The sequence below is a fragment of the Nycticebus coucang genome, chromosome 16 (assembly GCF_027406575.1).
Source record: "Nycticebus coucang isolate mNycCou1 chromosome 16, mNycCou1.pri, whole genome shotgun sequence".
In the NCBI taxonomy this organism is placed as follows: Eukaryota; Metazoa; Chordata; class Mammalia; order Primates; family Lorisidae; genus Nycticebus; species Nycticebus coucang.
The window spans coordinates 90,249,006-90,262,286 of record NC_069795.1 but is presented as its reverse complement, the minus strand read 5'-3'; the positions used below and the strand labels follow the sequence as shown (position 1 = coordinate 90,262,286).

At 47.0% G+C, this 13,281-nt stretch overlaps 1 protein-coding gene across 8 annotated transcripts in view; it reads right to left on the bottom strand.

Annotated features, from left to right (window-relative positions):
- Positions 1-9,332: 9,332 nt before the first annotated feature.
- ABCC5 (ATP binding cassette subfamily C member 5) overlaps positions 9,333-13,281 on the bottom strand; it is a 100,802-nt gene continuing 96,853 nt past the window's right edge. For all 8 annotated transcript variants that reach the window (XM_053564226.1, XM_053564230.1, XM_053564231.1 and 5 more), the window contains 3 exons: positions 13,149-13,262; positions 12,338-12,502; positions 9,333-10,798 (listed from right to left, as the gene is read on the bottom strand). In XM_053564226.1, coding sequence (XP_053420201.1) covers positions 10,697-10,798; positions 12,338-12,502; positions 13,149-13,262 — 381 coding nt within the window. In that variant the 3' untranslated portion in view covers positions 9,333-10,696. The remainder of the gene's footprint in view (positions 10,799-12,337; positions 12,503-13,148; positions 13,263-13,281) is intronic.

The window sequence follows — 13,281 nt, the reverse complement described above, 5'->3', positions numbered from 1 at the left end:
GGTTTCCAAGGATGGGGAAGGGGAATGGGCCAGGAGGGAGATGGCTCCTTTCCCAGTAAAAGGTGCCAAGTTTCAGAAGCAGAAAGGAGGCCGCCAGTAAAGCCACCCCACTGAGCAGGGAGAACATCTCTTTGGTCCTGTGTCTCCTGTCCTCCCCTTTGCTTCCCAGTCCTTAGGCTTCCCCCACCTTCCACTACCTTCCTCTCCCCATGGCTTGACCCTGTTTTTATGCTGGTGCTCTCGGCAGCGTCATGGAAGGAGGCAAACCCCAGAAGTCTTTCCCCACGGGAGTAAATCCATTTGGTCACACCAGTCACACCTGGACCATGCTGCTTAGCAGGGCTGCAGGGCTCTAGCCTGGTACAGGTTGGGAAACCTTCATCACTGTATTAGCATCAGCCTCAGCTCTGGCGCATGGAGCTTATTGCTGGTGAGGCTTCTCTCTCAGCTCTGGCTGGGCTGCAGCTCAGGGCCATTGCCTTGTTCGGGATGATTTCTGGCTCTGTTAACTGCATTGAGTGTCCACCCCACAGACACCTGGTCTCCCTTTCTGATGAAATCAGGCACCTTCAAGGTGGTGTGGCTACAGACAAGGTCTCTGTTTCTTTGTTTTCTTCAACAGTGTCAATAATTGTTGACGCCCTCAACAACGCCTTGGTGCCTTGTTGACACCAAGTTGCCATTGAGGGAAGTGACTAACTGATAGAAGGACCTGGCAGCCCCCACATCTGTCCCACAGTGCTCCATGTTCCTCTGTGTGAGCGTGTCAGTGAGCCCCTTATGAGGGCTCCTCTATGCTGCTCCTTTCCTGTAAGCTACTTGAGGCCAAGGACCATTCACAACCCAGCAGAGTCTCATTCTGTTCCCCAGACTAGACTGCTGTGATCTCAGCCTAGCTCATAGCAACCTTAAACTCCTGGGCTCAGATGACCCTCTCACCTCAGCCTCCCGTGTAGCTAGGACTCCAGGCACCCACCACAACACCCCACTAGTAGTTTTTCTACTTTTAGTAGAAACAGGGTCTTACTCTTGCTCAGGCTGGTCTCAAACCCCTGAGCTTAAGTGATCCACAAGCCTCGGCCTCCCAGAGTGCTAGGATTACAGGAGTGAGCTGCCACGCCCAGCACATAATCCAGTAACCTAGTATGCTGTTCCAGCGTGCAACTTAATTCATATTGTGTTGGTAATTTGGGGTGGCTGTGATGGGGGTTGCTGGTGGACACTAGGGTTTTGGTAGTAGATGAAGGCAGTTGAACAGTGGCTGTGGTGGTGACTATGGTTTTGGAAGTGGAGGCAGGATAAAAAGACGGGCCTGTCATCTGCCTTGTGACCTGCTGATCATATTCCACTTGCACCAGCTATTGTCTGGCTATGTGGGTCAGGAATGTTCCTCAGAACCTCTTCAAAATCAGATATAGCATTTGAAGCCTTTTCAAGATGGAGAAATTTATCTACCCAGTGGGAGACTTTGCCTGCTCAACATTCCCAAGAGTGTTGAACTTTAACAAACTTCTTCCCTCCCTCACCCAAGGGTCATGGTGTTCTGGCTGCTGAGGGTGGGACGTGACACTCGGAACAGAGACACACCCAGTACACTGGGACAGAGTGTGATCAGCTTCCAGAGATGGGAGGTCACAGGGACACAGATCTGGAATGGAGAGCCTGTGTGACTAGCTCCTTCCTCACTTAGACAATCACCAGTGTGATTCTTTTTTTTTTTTTTTTGTGGTTTTTGGCCGGGGCTGGGTTTGAACCCGCCACCTCTGGCATATGGGACCAGCGCCCTACTCCTTGAGCCACAGGTGCCGCCCAATTACCAGTGTGATTGTTCGCATGGCTTCCTCTGTGAGATGGTGGAAGTGGGCACAAGGTTCCCTCTTAAAGGGAACCCCACACAGAGTGCGACTGACCCTGTGGCAGCCCACTTCAAGTCATAACCCCCTCCCTGGTGGTCTCCCTGTGATTCTAGCCTTTTTGCTACCCAGGCCATGGGTTGGCATGTTGGGAGATAAGCCACCCAACTGTTTCCTTCTTAGAATTCTAAACCAAGAGGCCAGGAGTGGTGGCTCATGCCTGTAATCCCAGCACTTGGGAAGCTGAGGTGGATGGATTGCCTGAGCTTGTAGGTTTGATACTAGCCTGAGCTAGAGTGAGACCTCATCTCTAAAAATAGCCGGGCATTGTGGTGGGAGATAGTAGTTTAAAAAAAAAAAGCTAAACCAAGAATGGACAACAGTCAGACCATTTCCCTTTGTCCCTCTAAAAACAGCTTAATTGGCCGAGCACCTTCCCTGTATGAGATATTTTCATATCAAATTTCTGACTAATTCTCTCTGCAATAAACAGAAGATAAGAAATTTGCTTGAGAAAGTGGGAGAGGCTGGATGTGATGACTCACTCCTATAATCCTAGCACTTTGAGAGACCAAAGAGGGGGGATTGCTTGAGGTCAGGAATTCAAGACCAGCCTGAACAAGAGCAAGACCCCATCTCTACTGAAAATAGAAAAATTAGCCAGGCATTGTGGCAAGTGCCTAAACTACCAGCTACTTGGGAGGCTGAGGTCAGAGGATCATTTGAGCCCAGGAGTTTGAGGCTGCAGTGATCTGTGATGATGCCACTGCACTCTAGCCTGAATGACAGAGTAAGACTGTCTCAAAAAAAGGAAAAAAAAAAAACAAAAACTGGGAGGGCTGCAATTCTAACCCAGGTCTTCAGTCTCCAAGTTGTTTCCTCTTCTACAGCTGCCTCCCAGCTGAGACAGGTCAGCATTCTCAAAAGGAAGGCTACTAAAGGCTACGAGAAAACACACACGCAGAGCCCAGAGCTAGTCACGCTTCCAGAGGTTTTTATTCCTTATGTTAGTGTTTAATTTATACAGTGTACCTCAGTGCCTTATGGGAGTGAATAGTAACAAGTACAGGTGGCCTGCCTGCTTGCCCGCAGACATTACATGAAGTCCCCAAAGGACAGTAGTTATTTCTGGAGAGGGTTGGGAGACCCAGGAATCCCTGACGGAAGGAGAGGCAGAATCAGAGGCCATATCCAGGCAGCCAGAGCAAAGGCCAGTGCTAAAGGACATGGCCCTGAATTGCTTATTTTACTATTACTGTTTTCAGAGAAAGTGTTTTCTCACTCTGCCACCCAGGCTGGAGTGCAGTGGTTTCATCATAGCTCACTGCAACCATGAGATTCCTGGGCTCAAGCAATCCTCCCGCCTCAGCCTCCCCAGTAGCTGGGACTATAGCTTCATGGCATTATGCCTGGCTAATATTTTTATTTTTAAAGTTGGGGTCTTGCTATGTTGCCCAGGCTGATCTTGAACTCTTGACCTCAAGCAATCCTCCCATTGCCTTTGCCTCCCAAGTGCTGAGATTACAGATGTGAGCCAATGTGCCTGCTGTATCCTTTATCATTTCAATGTTTGCTCCTCATGAATACTCTACCACCACTGAATCTATAGGTTTTAGGGATGAAGATGATGTGATGTCTGAGAGTTTGCAGGGAACTCAGCATCTAGGATTCTGCGAAGTGTCCTAGTGGTGTTCACATGGGGAGCTGCTTTCATTCTGTTTGAAGAAGGGGAGCAGGACAGCAAAACAACAGTGTTGTGCGGACCTCCGAGTATTATCTCAGGGCCAGGGATATGCTTAGTGTCCGAAGAGTGTGGCAAAATCAACATCTTCCTCCTTCCCATCCCCACACACACCCCGATGCAACTACGTTTTCCAGAATCCTTGAGAGGCTGAGAATTTTCCTAATGCCTAAAAGGGATTTATTGTGTGGACCATTATGTGTTAGACATTATTGTCAACAGAGATCTTCTGGAACCATACAGCAGCTTTCTTCATGTGCATGTTTCTGAGAGTGACCAGTATTGGCCAGGGACAAAGTATCAATACCCAAGGAATAGTGTCTTTGGGAGTACCACACAGCTCAGCTGGGTGAGGGTGATTTAGGGAATAGGTTCCAGGTATCACTTATCTTAGCCAAACATTGTTCAGCTTTCATAAGCGTGAATACAGTGGTTGCACAGATGCTTGCGTGGCCTAGATGCAGCAGCCCCTGCATTCTTGACCAGCTGACGAGCTCCCAAAGGAAGAACACATAGGGGCTGCTCTAGGTGAAAGCCTTCTGTTGATCACGTCAAGGGTTTGGCCTATGACCCTGGGAGGCAGCGTGGTGGGCTAATCTGGGTAGTACGGTGCCTGGGCACTCCTGTGGCTGGTCTGGAGGAGGCGCAAGGCCCAGACACCTCTTTGCCACCAGCCCTTGGGACCACACGCTTATAATGCACCCTTGGATCTTACGACACCTGAGGTAAGGAAGGGTGACCCCAAGGTGGCACATACCAAGGACAAGAGAGAAAAAGTATCTCTCAAAAGACTCAGGGTCGGACTGGCCCAGGCACCTCCCCAGGGATGAGATCCTGGGTGCTGCTGACCCGCCAGCTGCATGTCTTAGACATAGAGGCACAGAGGGGCAGGAACAAGGACAAACTGTAATTTCTTCTGTGGACTGTAAACTCCATGTATCTGCTTTTGGTTTCCAGTGCCTGCTGAGTGTCTGGCACCTAATGGATGCTTAATAAATATATTTTGGGAGGTGGGGAAATCAAAAGACCTGAGGGAGCTAGAGTCCAGGTATTTGGGAAGCTGTGAGGAAAGAGATGGCTGGATATATGACTCTGGAAAGGGGGAGTTGTTGGAGTTCTTGGCAGGCCTGGGGGTGGGTCGTGGTCATGGGTCCATGGGGATATCAGGGGAAGACTCCCAGAGTGGGCCAGGTGGTATATTTTCTCTCACCAGTGGTCAGAAAGGCCCCAGGACTGCAGCCTACCAGATTCTTTGTCAAGGACACAAATGGGTAAGAGCAGTGTCCCTCAGGCACTAGCCCTGTGAACCAACCAGTCAAGGCAAGGTCGGTGCCTTTGCCCCAGCCGTGGTGTGCCTATGGTCCTACCCGCTGGCACTCAGGCTCCCTTTCAGGAAGACAGCTGTGCTGGGCCTGCAGAAAACCAGTTACTAGCTCTGATGATTCTCACTTGGGTAGTAGCCAGTAGTCCACCCAAGGGGTGGAAGGGAGCTTGCCTGAGCCCAGGCCACATGAAGAAACAGGATGCAGAGAAGATTCTAGGAAAAGAGGAGGTCCTCCCTCAATACACTCTACCTCCCCGGTGGGACCAAGGATAGACAGTGCCCTAGAGCTATGTTCTTAACGAGGCCAGCAGGATCCAGGTTTTTCAGGCCATATTTACTGACTCACATTAGTCATAGTGTTAAGAGGTGGAAGAATCCTTAGCGACCATCTGGTCAAGCACACGCATTTACTCCTGAAGAAACTCAGACTGAAGTCAGGAGAGAGGAACAACTTGAACTCTGGAAACAAGCTGTTTGGGTCTGAATTTCTGTGATTTACTAGATACTGGAAGTGTGGCCTGGGAAAACTTCATCTTCATGAAACTTTCCTCACCAGCAAAATGTGTTTAATTATACTTACCTTGTAAAGTGATGGAGAAAATAAATTAAGGTCCCTCTAAAAGTGCCAAGTACTGTGCTTAGCACACAGGTGTCCCTGAATTCTAGCCAAGGGAATTTTGATGGAAGCAATGTCTACTGTTGTTAGGCCTGGCCCGTAAACACTTTCTGCTCAACAGCCCATGCTCTCTCTCCCTGGTCAGCACAGCGGATCCAGCTCAGCTTAGCTCTAGAGGTTGGCAGGGCGACCAGAGTGAGTAGGCCTGGGTTCCTGAATGAAGGCAAGAAAAGAACCCTCTCTCCACCCTCCTCCACTCTCCATGCCCCACACTGCTCCATGCCAAGAGCGGGGTTACTGCAGGAAACTGCTGAAAGCTTGGGGCTATTTGTTATAGATATTTGTTAGCCTACTTGCTCTACTTAAAAGCAAAGAATTAGGAGCTGGGGAAGCACAACATGATGTGGAAATCGCCTTAAAAAAAAATCACCAGGTGTGGTGGCTCACGCCTGTAACCCTAGCACTCTGGGAGGCCCAGGCGGGTGGACTGCTTGAACTTAGGAGTCCAAGACCAGCTGAAACAAGAGCAAGACCCCATCTCTACTAAAAATAGAAAAAACTAGCTACTTGGCCACCTTAGACAGCACTGTGGTCCCAGCTACTTGGGAGGCTGAGGCAAAACGATCACTTGAGCCCAAGAGTTTGAGGTTGCTGTGAGCTATGAGGCCATGGCACTGTACCAAGGGTGACAGAATGAGACTCTGTCTCAAAAAAAGAAATCAAACTTAAAGGCCAGGCACAGTGGGTCATGTGCCTGGGATGGGCATTACATGGGATTACAAATCTCAGCACTTTGGGAGGCCGAGATAAAAGGATCACTTGAGGTCAGGAGCTCTAGTCCAACCTGAGCAACATAGTAAGACCCCTATCTCTACAAAACATAAAAAAATTAGCTGGCTGTGGTGGCACATTCCTGCAGTTCCAGCTACTTGGGAGTTGATGTGGGAGGATTGCTTGAGCCCAGGAGTTTGATGTGGTTGAGAGCTGTGATTACACCACTACACTCTAGTCTGGGTAACAGTGTGAGACTGTTTCTGTATGGAAAAAGAAAAATAAAAAAAATTGGGAGGATCACTTGAGATCAGGAATTCAAGATCAGCCTGGGCAACACAGTGAGAGGGTGTTGTTTTAAGCAAAACATATATGCTTAGAAAAGCCATAAACGATACAGCAACGTAACATTGGCTATTCCTGGGTGACGAATGCTTTTGTAATGCTGTGTAACTACCCCCAAATGTAATAGCTTTAAAAAACCTTATTTTGCTCAGGAATTTGGGAAGAGATGAGCTGGGTAGTTGGAGCCAGTTCCACTTCAAAAATGGCTTCATGGGGCCTCCAGATAGTTGCACTGCTTACTTGACAGCTGGCTTCTAAGAGGGAGGTAGTGTGAGCTGCTAGGCCACATAAGGGCTTTACAGAACTGGCACAGTATCACTCCTGCCATATTCTATTGGTCAAAGTGCTCACAGGGCAAAGAGGTAGAGAAATAGATTCTATTTCTAGGTGGGACAGTAGCAAGGACATACTAATGCAGCCAGGGCGGCGCCTGTGGCTCAAGGAGTAGGGCGCCAGCCCCATATGCCAGAGGTGGCGGGTTCAAACCCAGCCCTGGCCAAAAACTGCATACTAATGCAGCCACCTTGGAAAATATATCTTACCACAGTAGGGCTACAGGCAATTTTGAGTTTCTTCACTGCACTTTTCTGCATTTTCCAAATTTTATGCAATAAGCATACATCCCTTTTATAATCAGAAAAAAAGGATACTGAAAGAAATTTGGCACACAACAGTGCAAGGTAAGGTTCTAGTTAGCTGCATCTTTTTGTGTCCCTAAGCCTCATTACCTTTAGTCCTATGTCCTGTTTCCAAGTGATCAAGCAGAAAAGGGGTAGGAAGGGGCTGGCACATCATTAAGCCACTCACCCAACACTGGGCATTATTTCTTGGCTTTTCTGAAGTCATTCCACATGGAAGTTATTCCATTTTCTGAAGCACTCTTTCCTTAATGCTGCTTAGTTTGTCTGAAGCAATTACATTCTTTTTTGTTATAACCACAATGAAAGTTGGTAACACTGATTTATATTAATATTCATTGAATATCCATGTATAAGGCACTGTTCAAGAGTCAGATGAATAGTCTGATACTTATTAAGCATGTTTATATGTAAAACTTAATACTTAATAATGTTTATGTAGGGAAAAATCAGTGGTCATATGAAAAGCAAAAGGAAATAAATCTTAGATGTGTCAGCAAAGTGTTGGAGGAATCCAGAGAGATTTGAAGAGCAAGGCTTTGTGAAGGACCCAATGTTTGACCTGAGTTTAAAATAATCATGACTTTATTTGACAGGAGAGAATCAATAAATTCCAGGCAGGAAAAACAGGAAAGACTTAAAGGTGAAAAAATATATGGGGCCTATAATTTCAGAAACATTAAGTAGAAAAGGAGGGTTGGAGCCAGATACTGCACACCCTTGGCTGCCAAGACAAGGAATATATTGGCCATTTCATAGGCAATGGCTCCCTGAAGATTTTTGGAAAAAGTATTTGAACAACTTGTATTTTTGGTGCTATTTTGGTAGTAGTAAACAATGGTTCAGAGAGGGATACTGAGGCAGGGAGACCAGTTAAGAGGTTATACCTATAATACGGGAAGAAGCTGGTCTTAATGAGGGGAGGAGGGGTAGGGGGTGGAAAGGCATAGGAGCTGCAAGGGACTGAATTTGGAGAGTGGTGGGAGAGTTAAAAGTGAACCTGAGGCTTCCAGCCTGAAGGACTGGGAGGTTGGAGTGCTGTCTAAGGTGGCCAGGAGATGCCCAGGGGAGGTCATCTACAGGCTGCCGGAGACTGCTCCTGAAAGTATGTCACTGTGCTGGCGGGAGCACAGCAACTCGCAGAGAAAATGGGATGGGCAGAAGTCAAGGAAATACCTTTTTTTAAGTTAGGCAAAGCAGGTTGAGTGAGGTGGGAGGAGAACCAAGGGATGGGAGAGAACAGAATTGAGAGAGGGAAGTTAGCGCCACACCAACAGAGAGCCAGGGTAAGAAGACCATGAAGGGTCTCTTTCTGTTGATCTTGTTAACTTTTGGGATGATAAACCCAGTGCACCAGTAAGTAGTTACCATAGATCAGGGCTATCGAACACAACTTTCTGCAACAATGGTCATGCTCTGTATCTGCTCTAGGCAATGTGGTAGCCACACACGGCCACTGAGCACTTGACATGTGGCAACTGAGGAACTGGACATTCAACTTTAGAGCCAAGCCCCTGAGTTTTTAAGACAGTACAGGTAGTTTATAAAAAGCTGGGTTTAAGACGTGATTTCCACTGATGACCAGCAGGACTAATACCAAAGAGTTAAAAGCTTCCTTGGCTGGATTCAACACCATACAGCCAGAAACTGAGAATGAGTACCTTCTGAATTCTCAATGGGTGAATCTGAACGAATTGGCTGAAAGGGCGATTATATTGCTTCAATTGCTGAGAATCCTCAACAAACTACTCATTTTAAATATATTTTATCCTAATTGCCCGCCCCGGTACAACATTCACCTTTCATACTCCCCATCCTCTTATTAGCAGCAAAGGAACTTTACTTGGGGACTGTGCCTAAGAACAAGGCTGCAGGGACTAAGGCTGCCAGACATTTTGGGCCCCATGTCCCTTGCAACCAACCAGCTATGAGTCCTTTCCAGAGGAAACCCCACTGCTGGAAATTCAGATCCAAGGCTCCGATACTCCAGAGCCATTCCGGAACACTCACTCCCCTCCCAGAGAACTATTTTATACACCAAGAGTTTTACAAAATCCAAAATAATTTTATTCACTTTTTTAGATTTTTGCTTCCACAAGGTGTTCAGCAAACATGCTAAGGCGACAGAATGTCTAGTTGGTCACGACATGCAACGCTGACCGTTCAATTGATGACAGCAGTGACCACGCCCACCTGAGCTACCGGCCCCACAGCACGAAGGGGGTTGGTGGGAACACACCAAACCACACTGCAATCAGCAACCTGAGGTAGGTCTCTTTACAGTACAAAAAACTTCTACGCCAGTGTGAGACACTGATTAGCAAGAGCTGCTTAAAGTCGCAGTCTTTGGAGAGAGAGAGAGACTGTGTGACAACTGCAGGGAGAAAGGAAAACAGACCCACAAAACCCTGAACCCTGTCACTGAACCGTGGAGGTGTGGGAACAGGCAAATGAAAAAGTACCACCTAAAAAAGCAGCAGTTGGCTCCGGGGCTTGGAACCAACAGGTCTAGGAGCTGGAGAGCTCTGTGCAAGTGGCCAGCGTTAGGAACCTGAGGCAGTGGGACACTCTGTGAATAAACTGATTTTTGTTTAGAAACGACAGCAAAAAGAGGAAGGCAGGAAAGAAACTCCCCCTACTCTGAGGAATGTTTCTGTAATTCTTACTCCTGTTGGAGGGAGTGAAAAGGGGGCCAGGGCGTTGCCCTGCTGCTCTCCTAACAGAAACAGGAAGTGACACCAGGACAGAAGGCAGGAGCCCTGAGAATCCACAGCGCTCTGCGCGGCCTCCAGCAGCCCCACCCCACTCCACCTGCCCGGGAGTGGCTGTGGGCAGGCAGCACAGGGGCCCCGGACAGCCCACTCTTGCCACACACCTTCCTCTAGACACCCAGAAAACCCGGCACCATGAACCCACCCGCTAGAGAAGAATGAATGAAATGCTACCCTTCCTACAGTCTAATAGCAAAACCGTATCTCTAGTACAGCAAACTGTACAAAAATGATAGAAAGGAATATGCACTGTCATTAGCACAGTGCTTATTTTAATATAAAATAAACAGCTTACATTTTCACTGTAAATATAGGCTATGTACAGAATTTCATATAGATATAGCTACACGTATAAAGCTTCATTATAGGCCTCTGATACAATTATAATAACGGTTCCCTGAACCTTTTAGAGTGCAATTAAGAACAAAAACTAAATTCTGTTTACATGAATATGGAATAAATACAATAATCAAAATAGGACTCTCCTAAAAGTAAAACACAAAGCTGATCCTGAACTGCTGTGCGAAAGACCAAATTGGGAAAGGCAAGGTTTCGGCAGGAGGACGCGATGAGGGGCCCGCCCCAGGCAGGGAATGGCAATGCTCCAAAGAAAAGGGACTTGATCAATGAGTAGGAGTTAGCCCTTGACAGCAACCTTGTTCTCCACAGCAGCAAACATGGCATAGAACCGGGAACTATCATTGGACAGAAGGACTGATGGGGTGTCAAACTCCACCACCTGCAAAAGAAGGAGATGAAGTCAGGATGTGACTCTTGGACAGTCAGATCAATTTAGAGGATTGACTGCTCAGGAAGGGAGGTGAGTCCTAAAGCCACCTGAAGATGAAATCAGGGGACAATTCATCTAGTCCCGCCATGCCTGTTTTTTGTTTGTTTGTTTTTTAAACTAAACAGGGTAAAGGAAAGGTTGGGGAAAAGGCCTCCAGACAGCCTTCATATAAATCCCAATTCTTTCAGCTTTGCGAATGATGGAATCAATCAACAGGTTCTACAAACTGCAGGGGAGAAAAGTCAACGGCCCCAGTCAAGTGCACCCCAGACAAATGTTGAGTTATGTGAGTTGATCTAACCCTACAGAGAGGACAAGGAAGAGCTCATAGGACATCTAGCTGGAAGGGGGGAAAAGGGAAGATTGGGATCGACTTAGTCAACTGTCCATTCGTATGATGGACCTTCTATGCAGCCACTGAAAATCATACTGTAGCAGAAAATTGAGAAACATGGCTAGCAGAAACTGCCTCCTGTGACAGAGGTTGAAAATACACACACTTACTCTCCCAGACTCCCTTGCCACAGGGTAGAGGCATGGGACACGGTCTTAGCCAGGGAGATTATTTCTGTTAATAGAAGACAAGATACCCATTACAAATGGCTCATTATTTCTGCCAATTCATTAATTTACTTTCATCCCAGGGACACACAAAGGAGGTATCTGTCCAACATAAATTTACTTAACATCTACTTGTGCAAAGAACTATAGTGCTAAGTGCTGCCAGGAACCCAAAGATGAATGAGGCATGACTCTGCCCTTAAGAGAGCTTACAGGGTTCTCCCGGGGGACAGGGTGTCACACAGTTACCATTAGATGGGGTGGAGGATCTACAAGAGAGGTACAAACAAGGCTTAAGGCAGCTGAGGCAACCAGGGAGTTTCATGGAAGCTTTGGGCCATGTATTGCTTCAGGGACAGGCATGTTGTGGGCAGGTAGATATGGGAGAGGGGAGCAAAGGGTAAGGGTGATTTAGACAGAAGGAACTGAGTAAAGGCAGGTAAAAAAGCTTGGAGGATGCAAAATAGTCTACAGCCAACAAGTACATGCAAGGGAAAAGTGAAAAATAAAGAAGGCCAGGCTAGGGCCAGACTGTTAGAAAGCCTGAACACAGGATAGAACACAGATAGAAAGCCTGGCACTATTGCATGATTGCAAAAAGCAAACATGGTGGCTGGTCTCAATATGCCTTGGGTAATACTTGTGTACATGAATGAACCACTAAGTACATGTGCTCTCTGACCCAAGTCTGCTTATAGCTACAAAAGAACAAGCACTAAAGTAAAATGAAAATCCCCTAGAGTGTGCCTGATTCGATTTCTTGATTGGGAGAGCTATATCCTTCCCAACTCTGAATAGAGTTGCTATGACTGCTTATCTGAATGCCCAGAACCATGTAAAGATGGCAGTCACCCCAGCCCTGCCAGGGGCCAGTTTTACTCCCAGACAAGGCTGCATCCTAAACCAAGGTCCTGAAGGGCTCAGTACCTGTCCCTGGGCCAGCACCATGATCCTATCAGAGCCCAGAACTGTATGCAAGCGATGGGCAATGGTCAGCATGGTGCAGTCTGCAAATGCTTCTCGGATGGTCTCCTGAATCAGTAAGTCTGTCTCTGAGTCCATGGCAGCTGTGGCTTCATCTAAAATCAGAATCTACCGGGAAGCAGAGGAGAAAGAGAGATCTAGTAAGTTCCATAGGCATTCTGTTTAATCTAGGTTTTACTAAAATGTGTTTCATTATTTACATTTTATACCATATATTGTTTTTTCCACATAGGTACATACATATGTAAAAAGATCCTTTAGCTTAGAATTGATAGAACTTCAAACCAACATTTGCCTTGACTTCCACAAACAGCACATTTGTATAATACTGATCTAGTCAGATACTTGTCCCTACTTGCTCTGTGCCAGTGAACATGCACATTTACCCTTTTAGACCTCCTTTTTCCTGTTTGTAAAATGAGGGGCCTGGCGAGAAAGTCAGAAAGTTTGATGACCTGAAAGTCTCTTGCAATTTTTAACTCTTATATGTCTGTGGTTTGCAGTATAACTTCTCACTGGCCAGAAACAAAAGTGCTCCTTGGATACTGAAGGCTCAAGGAAGTTAAAAATGAAATAAGCCTTCACTTCCCTACAAACTGTGTGCACAGTGTCAAGGTTAATTAGAAACATTGTTGGTCATGTTCTTAGAGTGCCACCAGGCTCAAAAGTCAGAAGCCCTGGGCCCCTGGGAAAGGCTGCACTATAACACTCCCACTCTTCTCCCCGCTCCTTGCCAGATGCCAAGACACCTTACCTTACAGTGGCGGAGTAAGGCTCTTGCTACGCACAAGAGCTGCCGTTCCCCCACTGAGAAGTTATCCCCGTTCTCCATCACTTCAGATTCAAGTTTCAGAGGTAGCTGAGCAATCTAGGGAAAAGGCAAATAG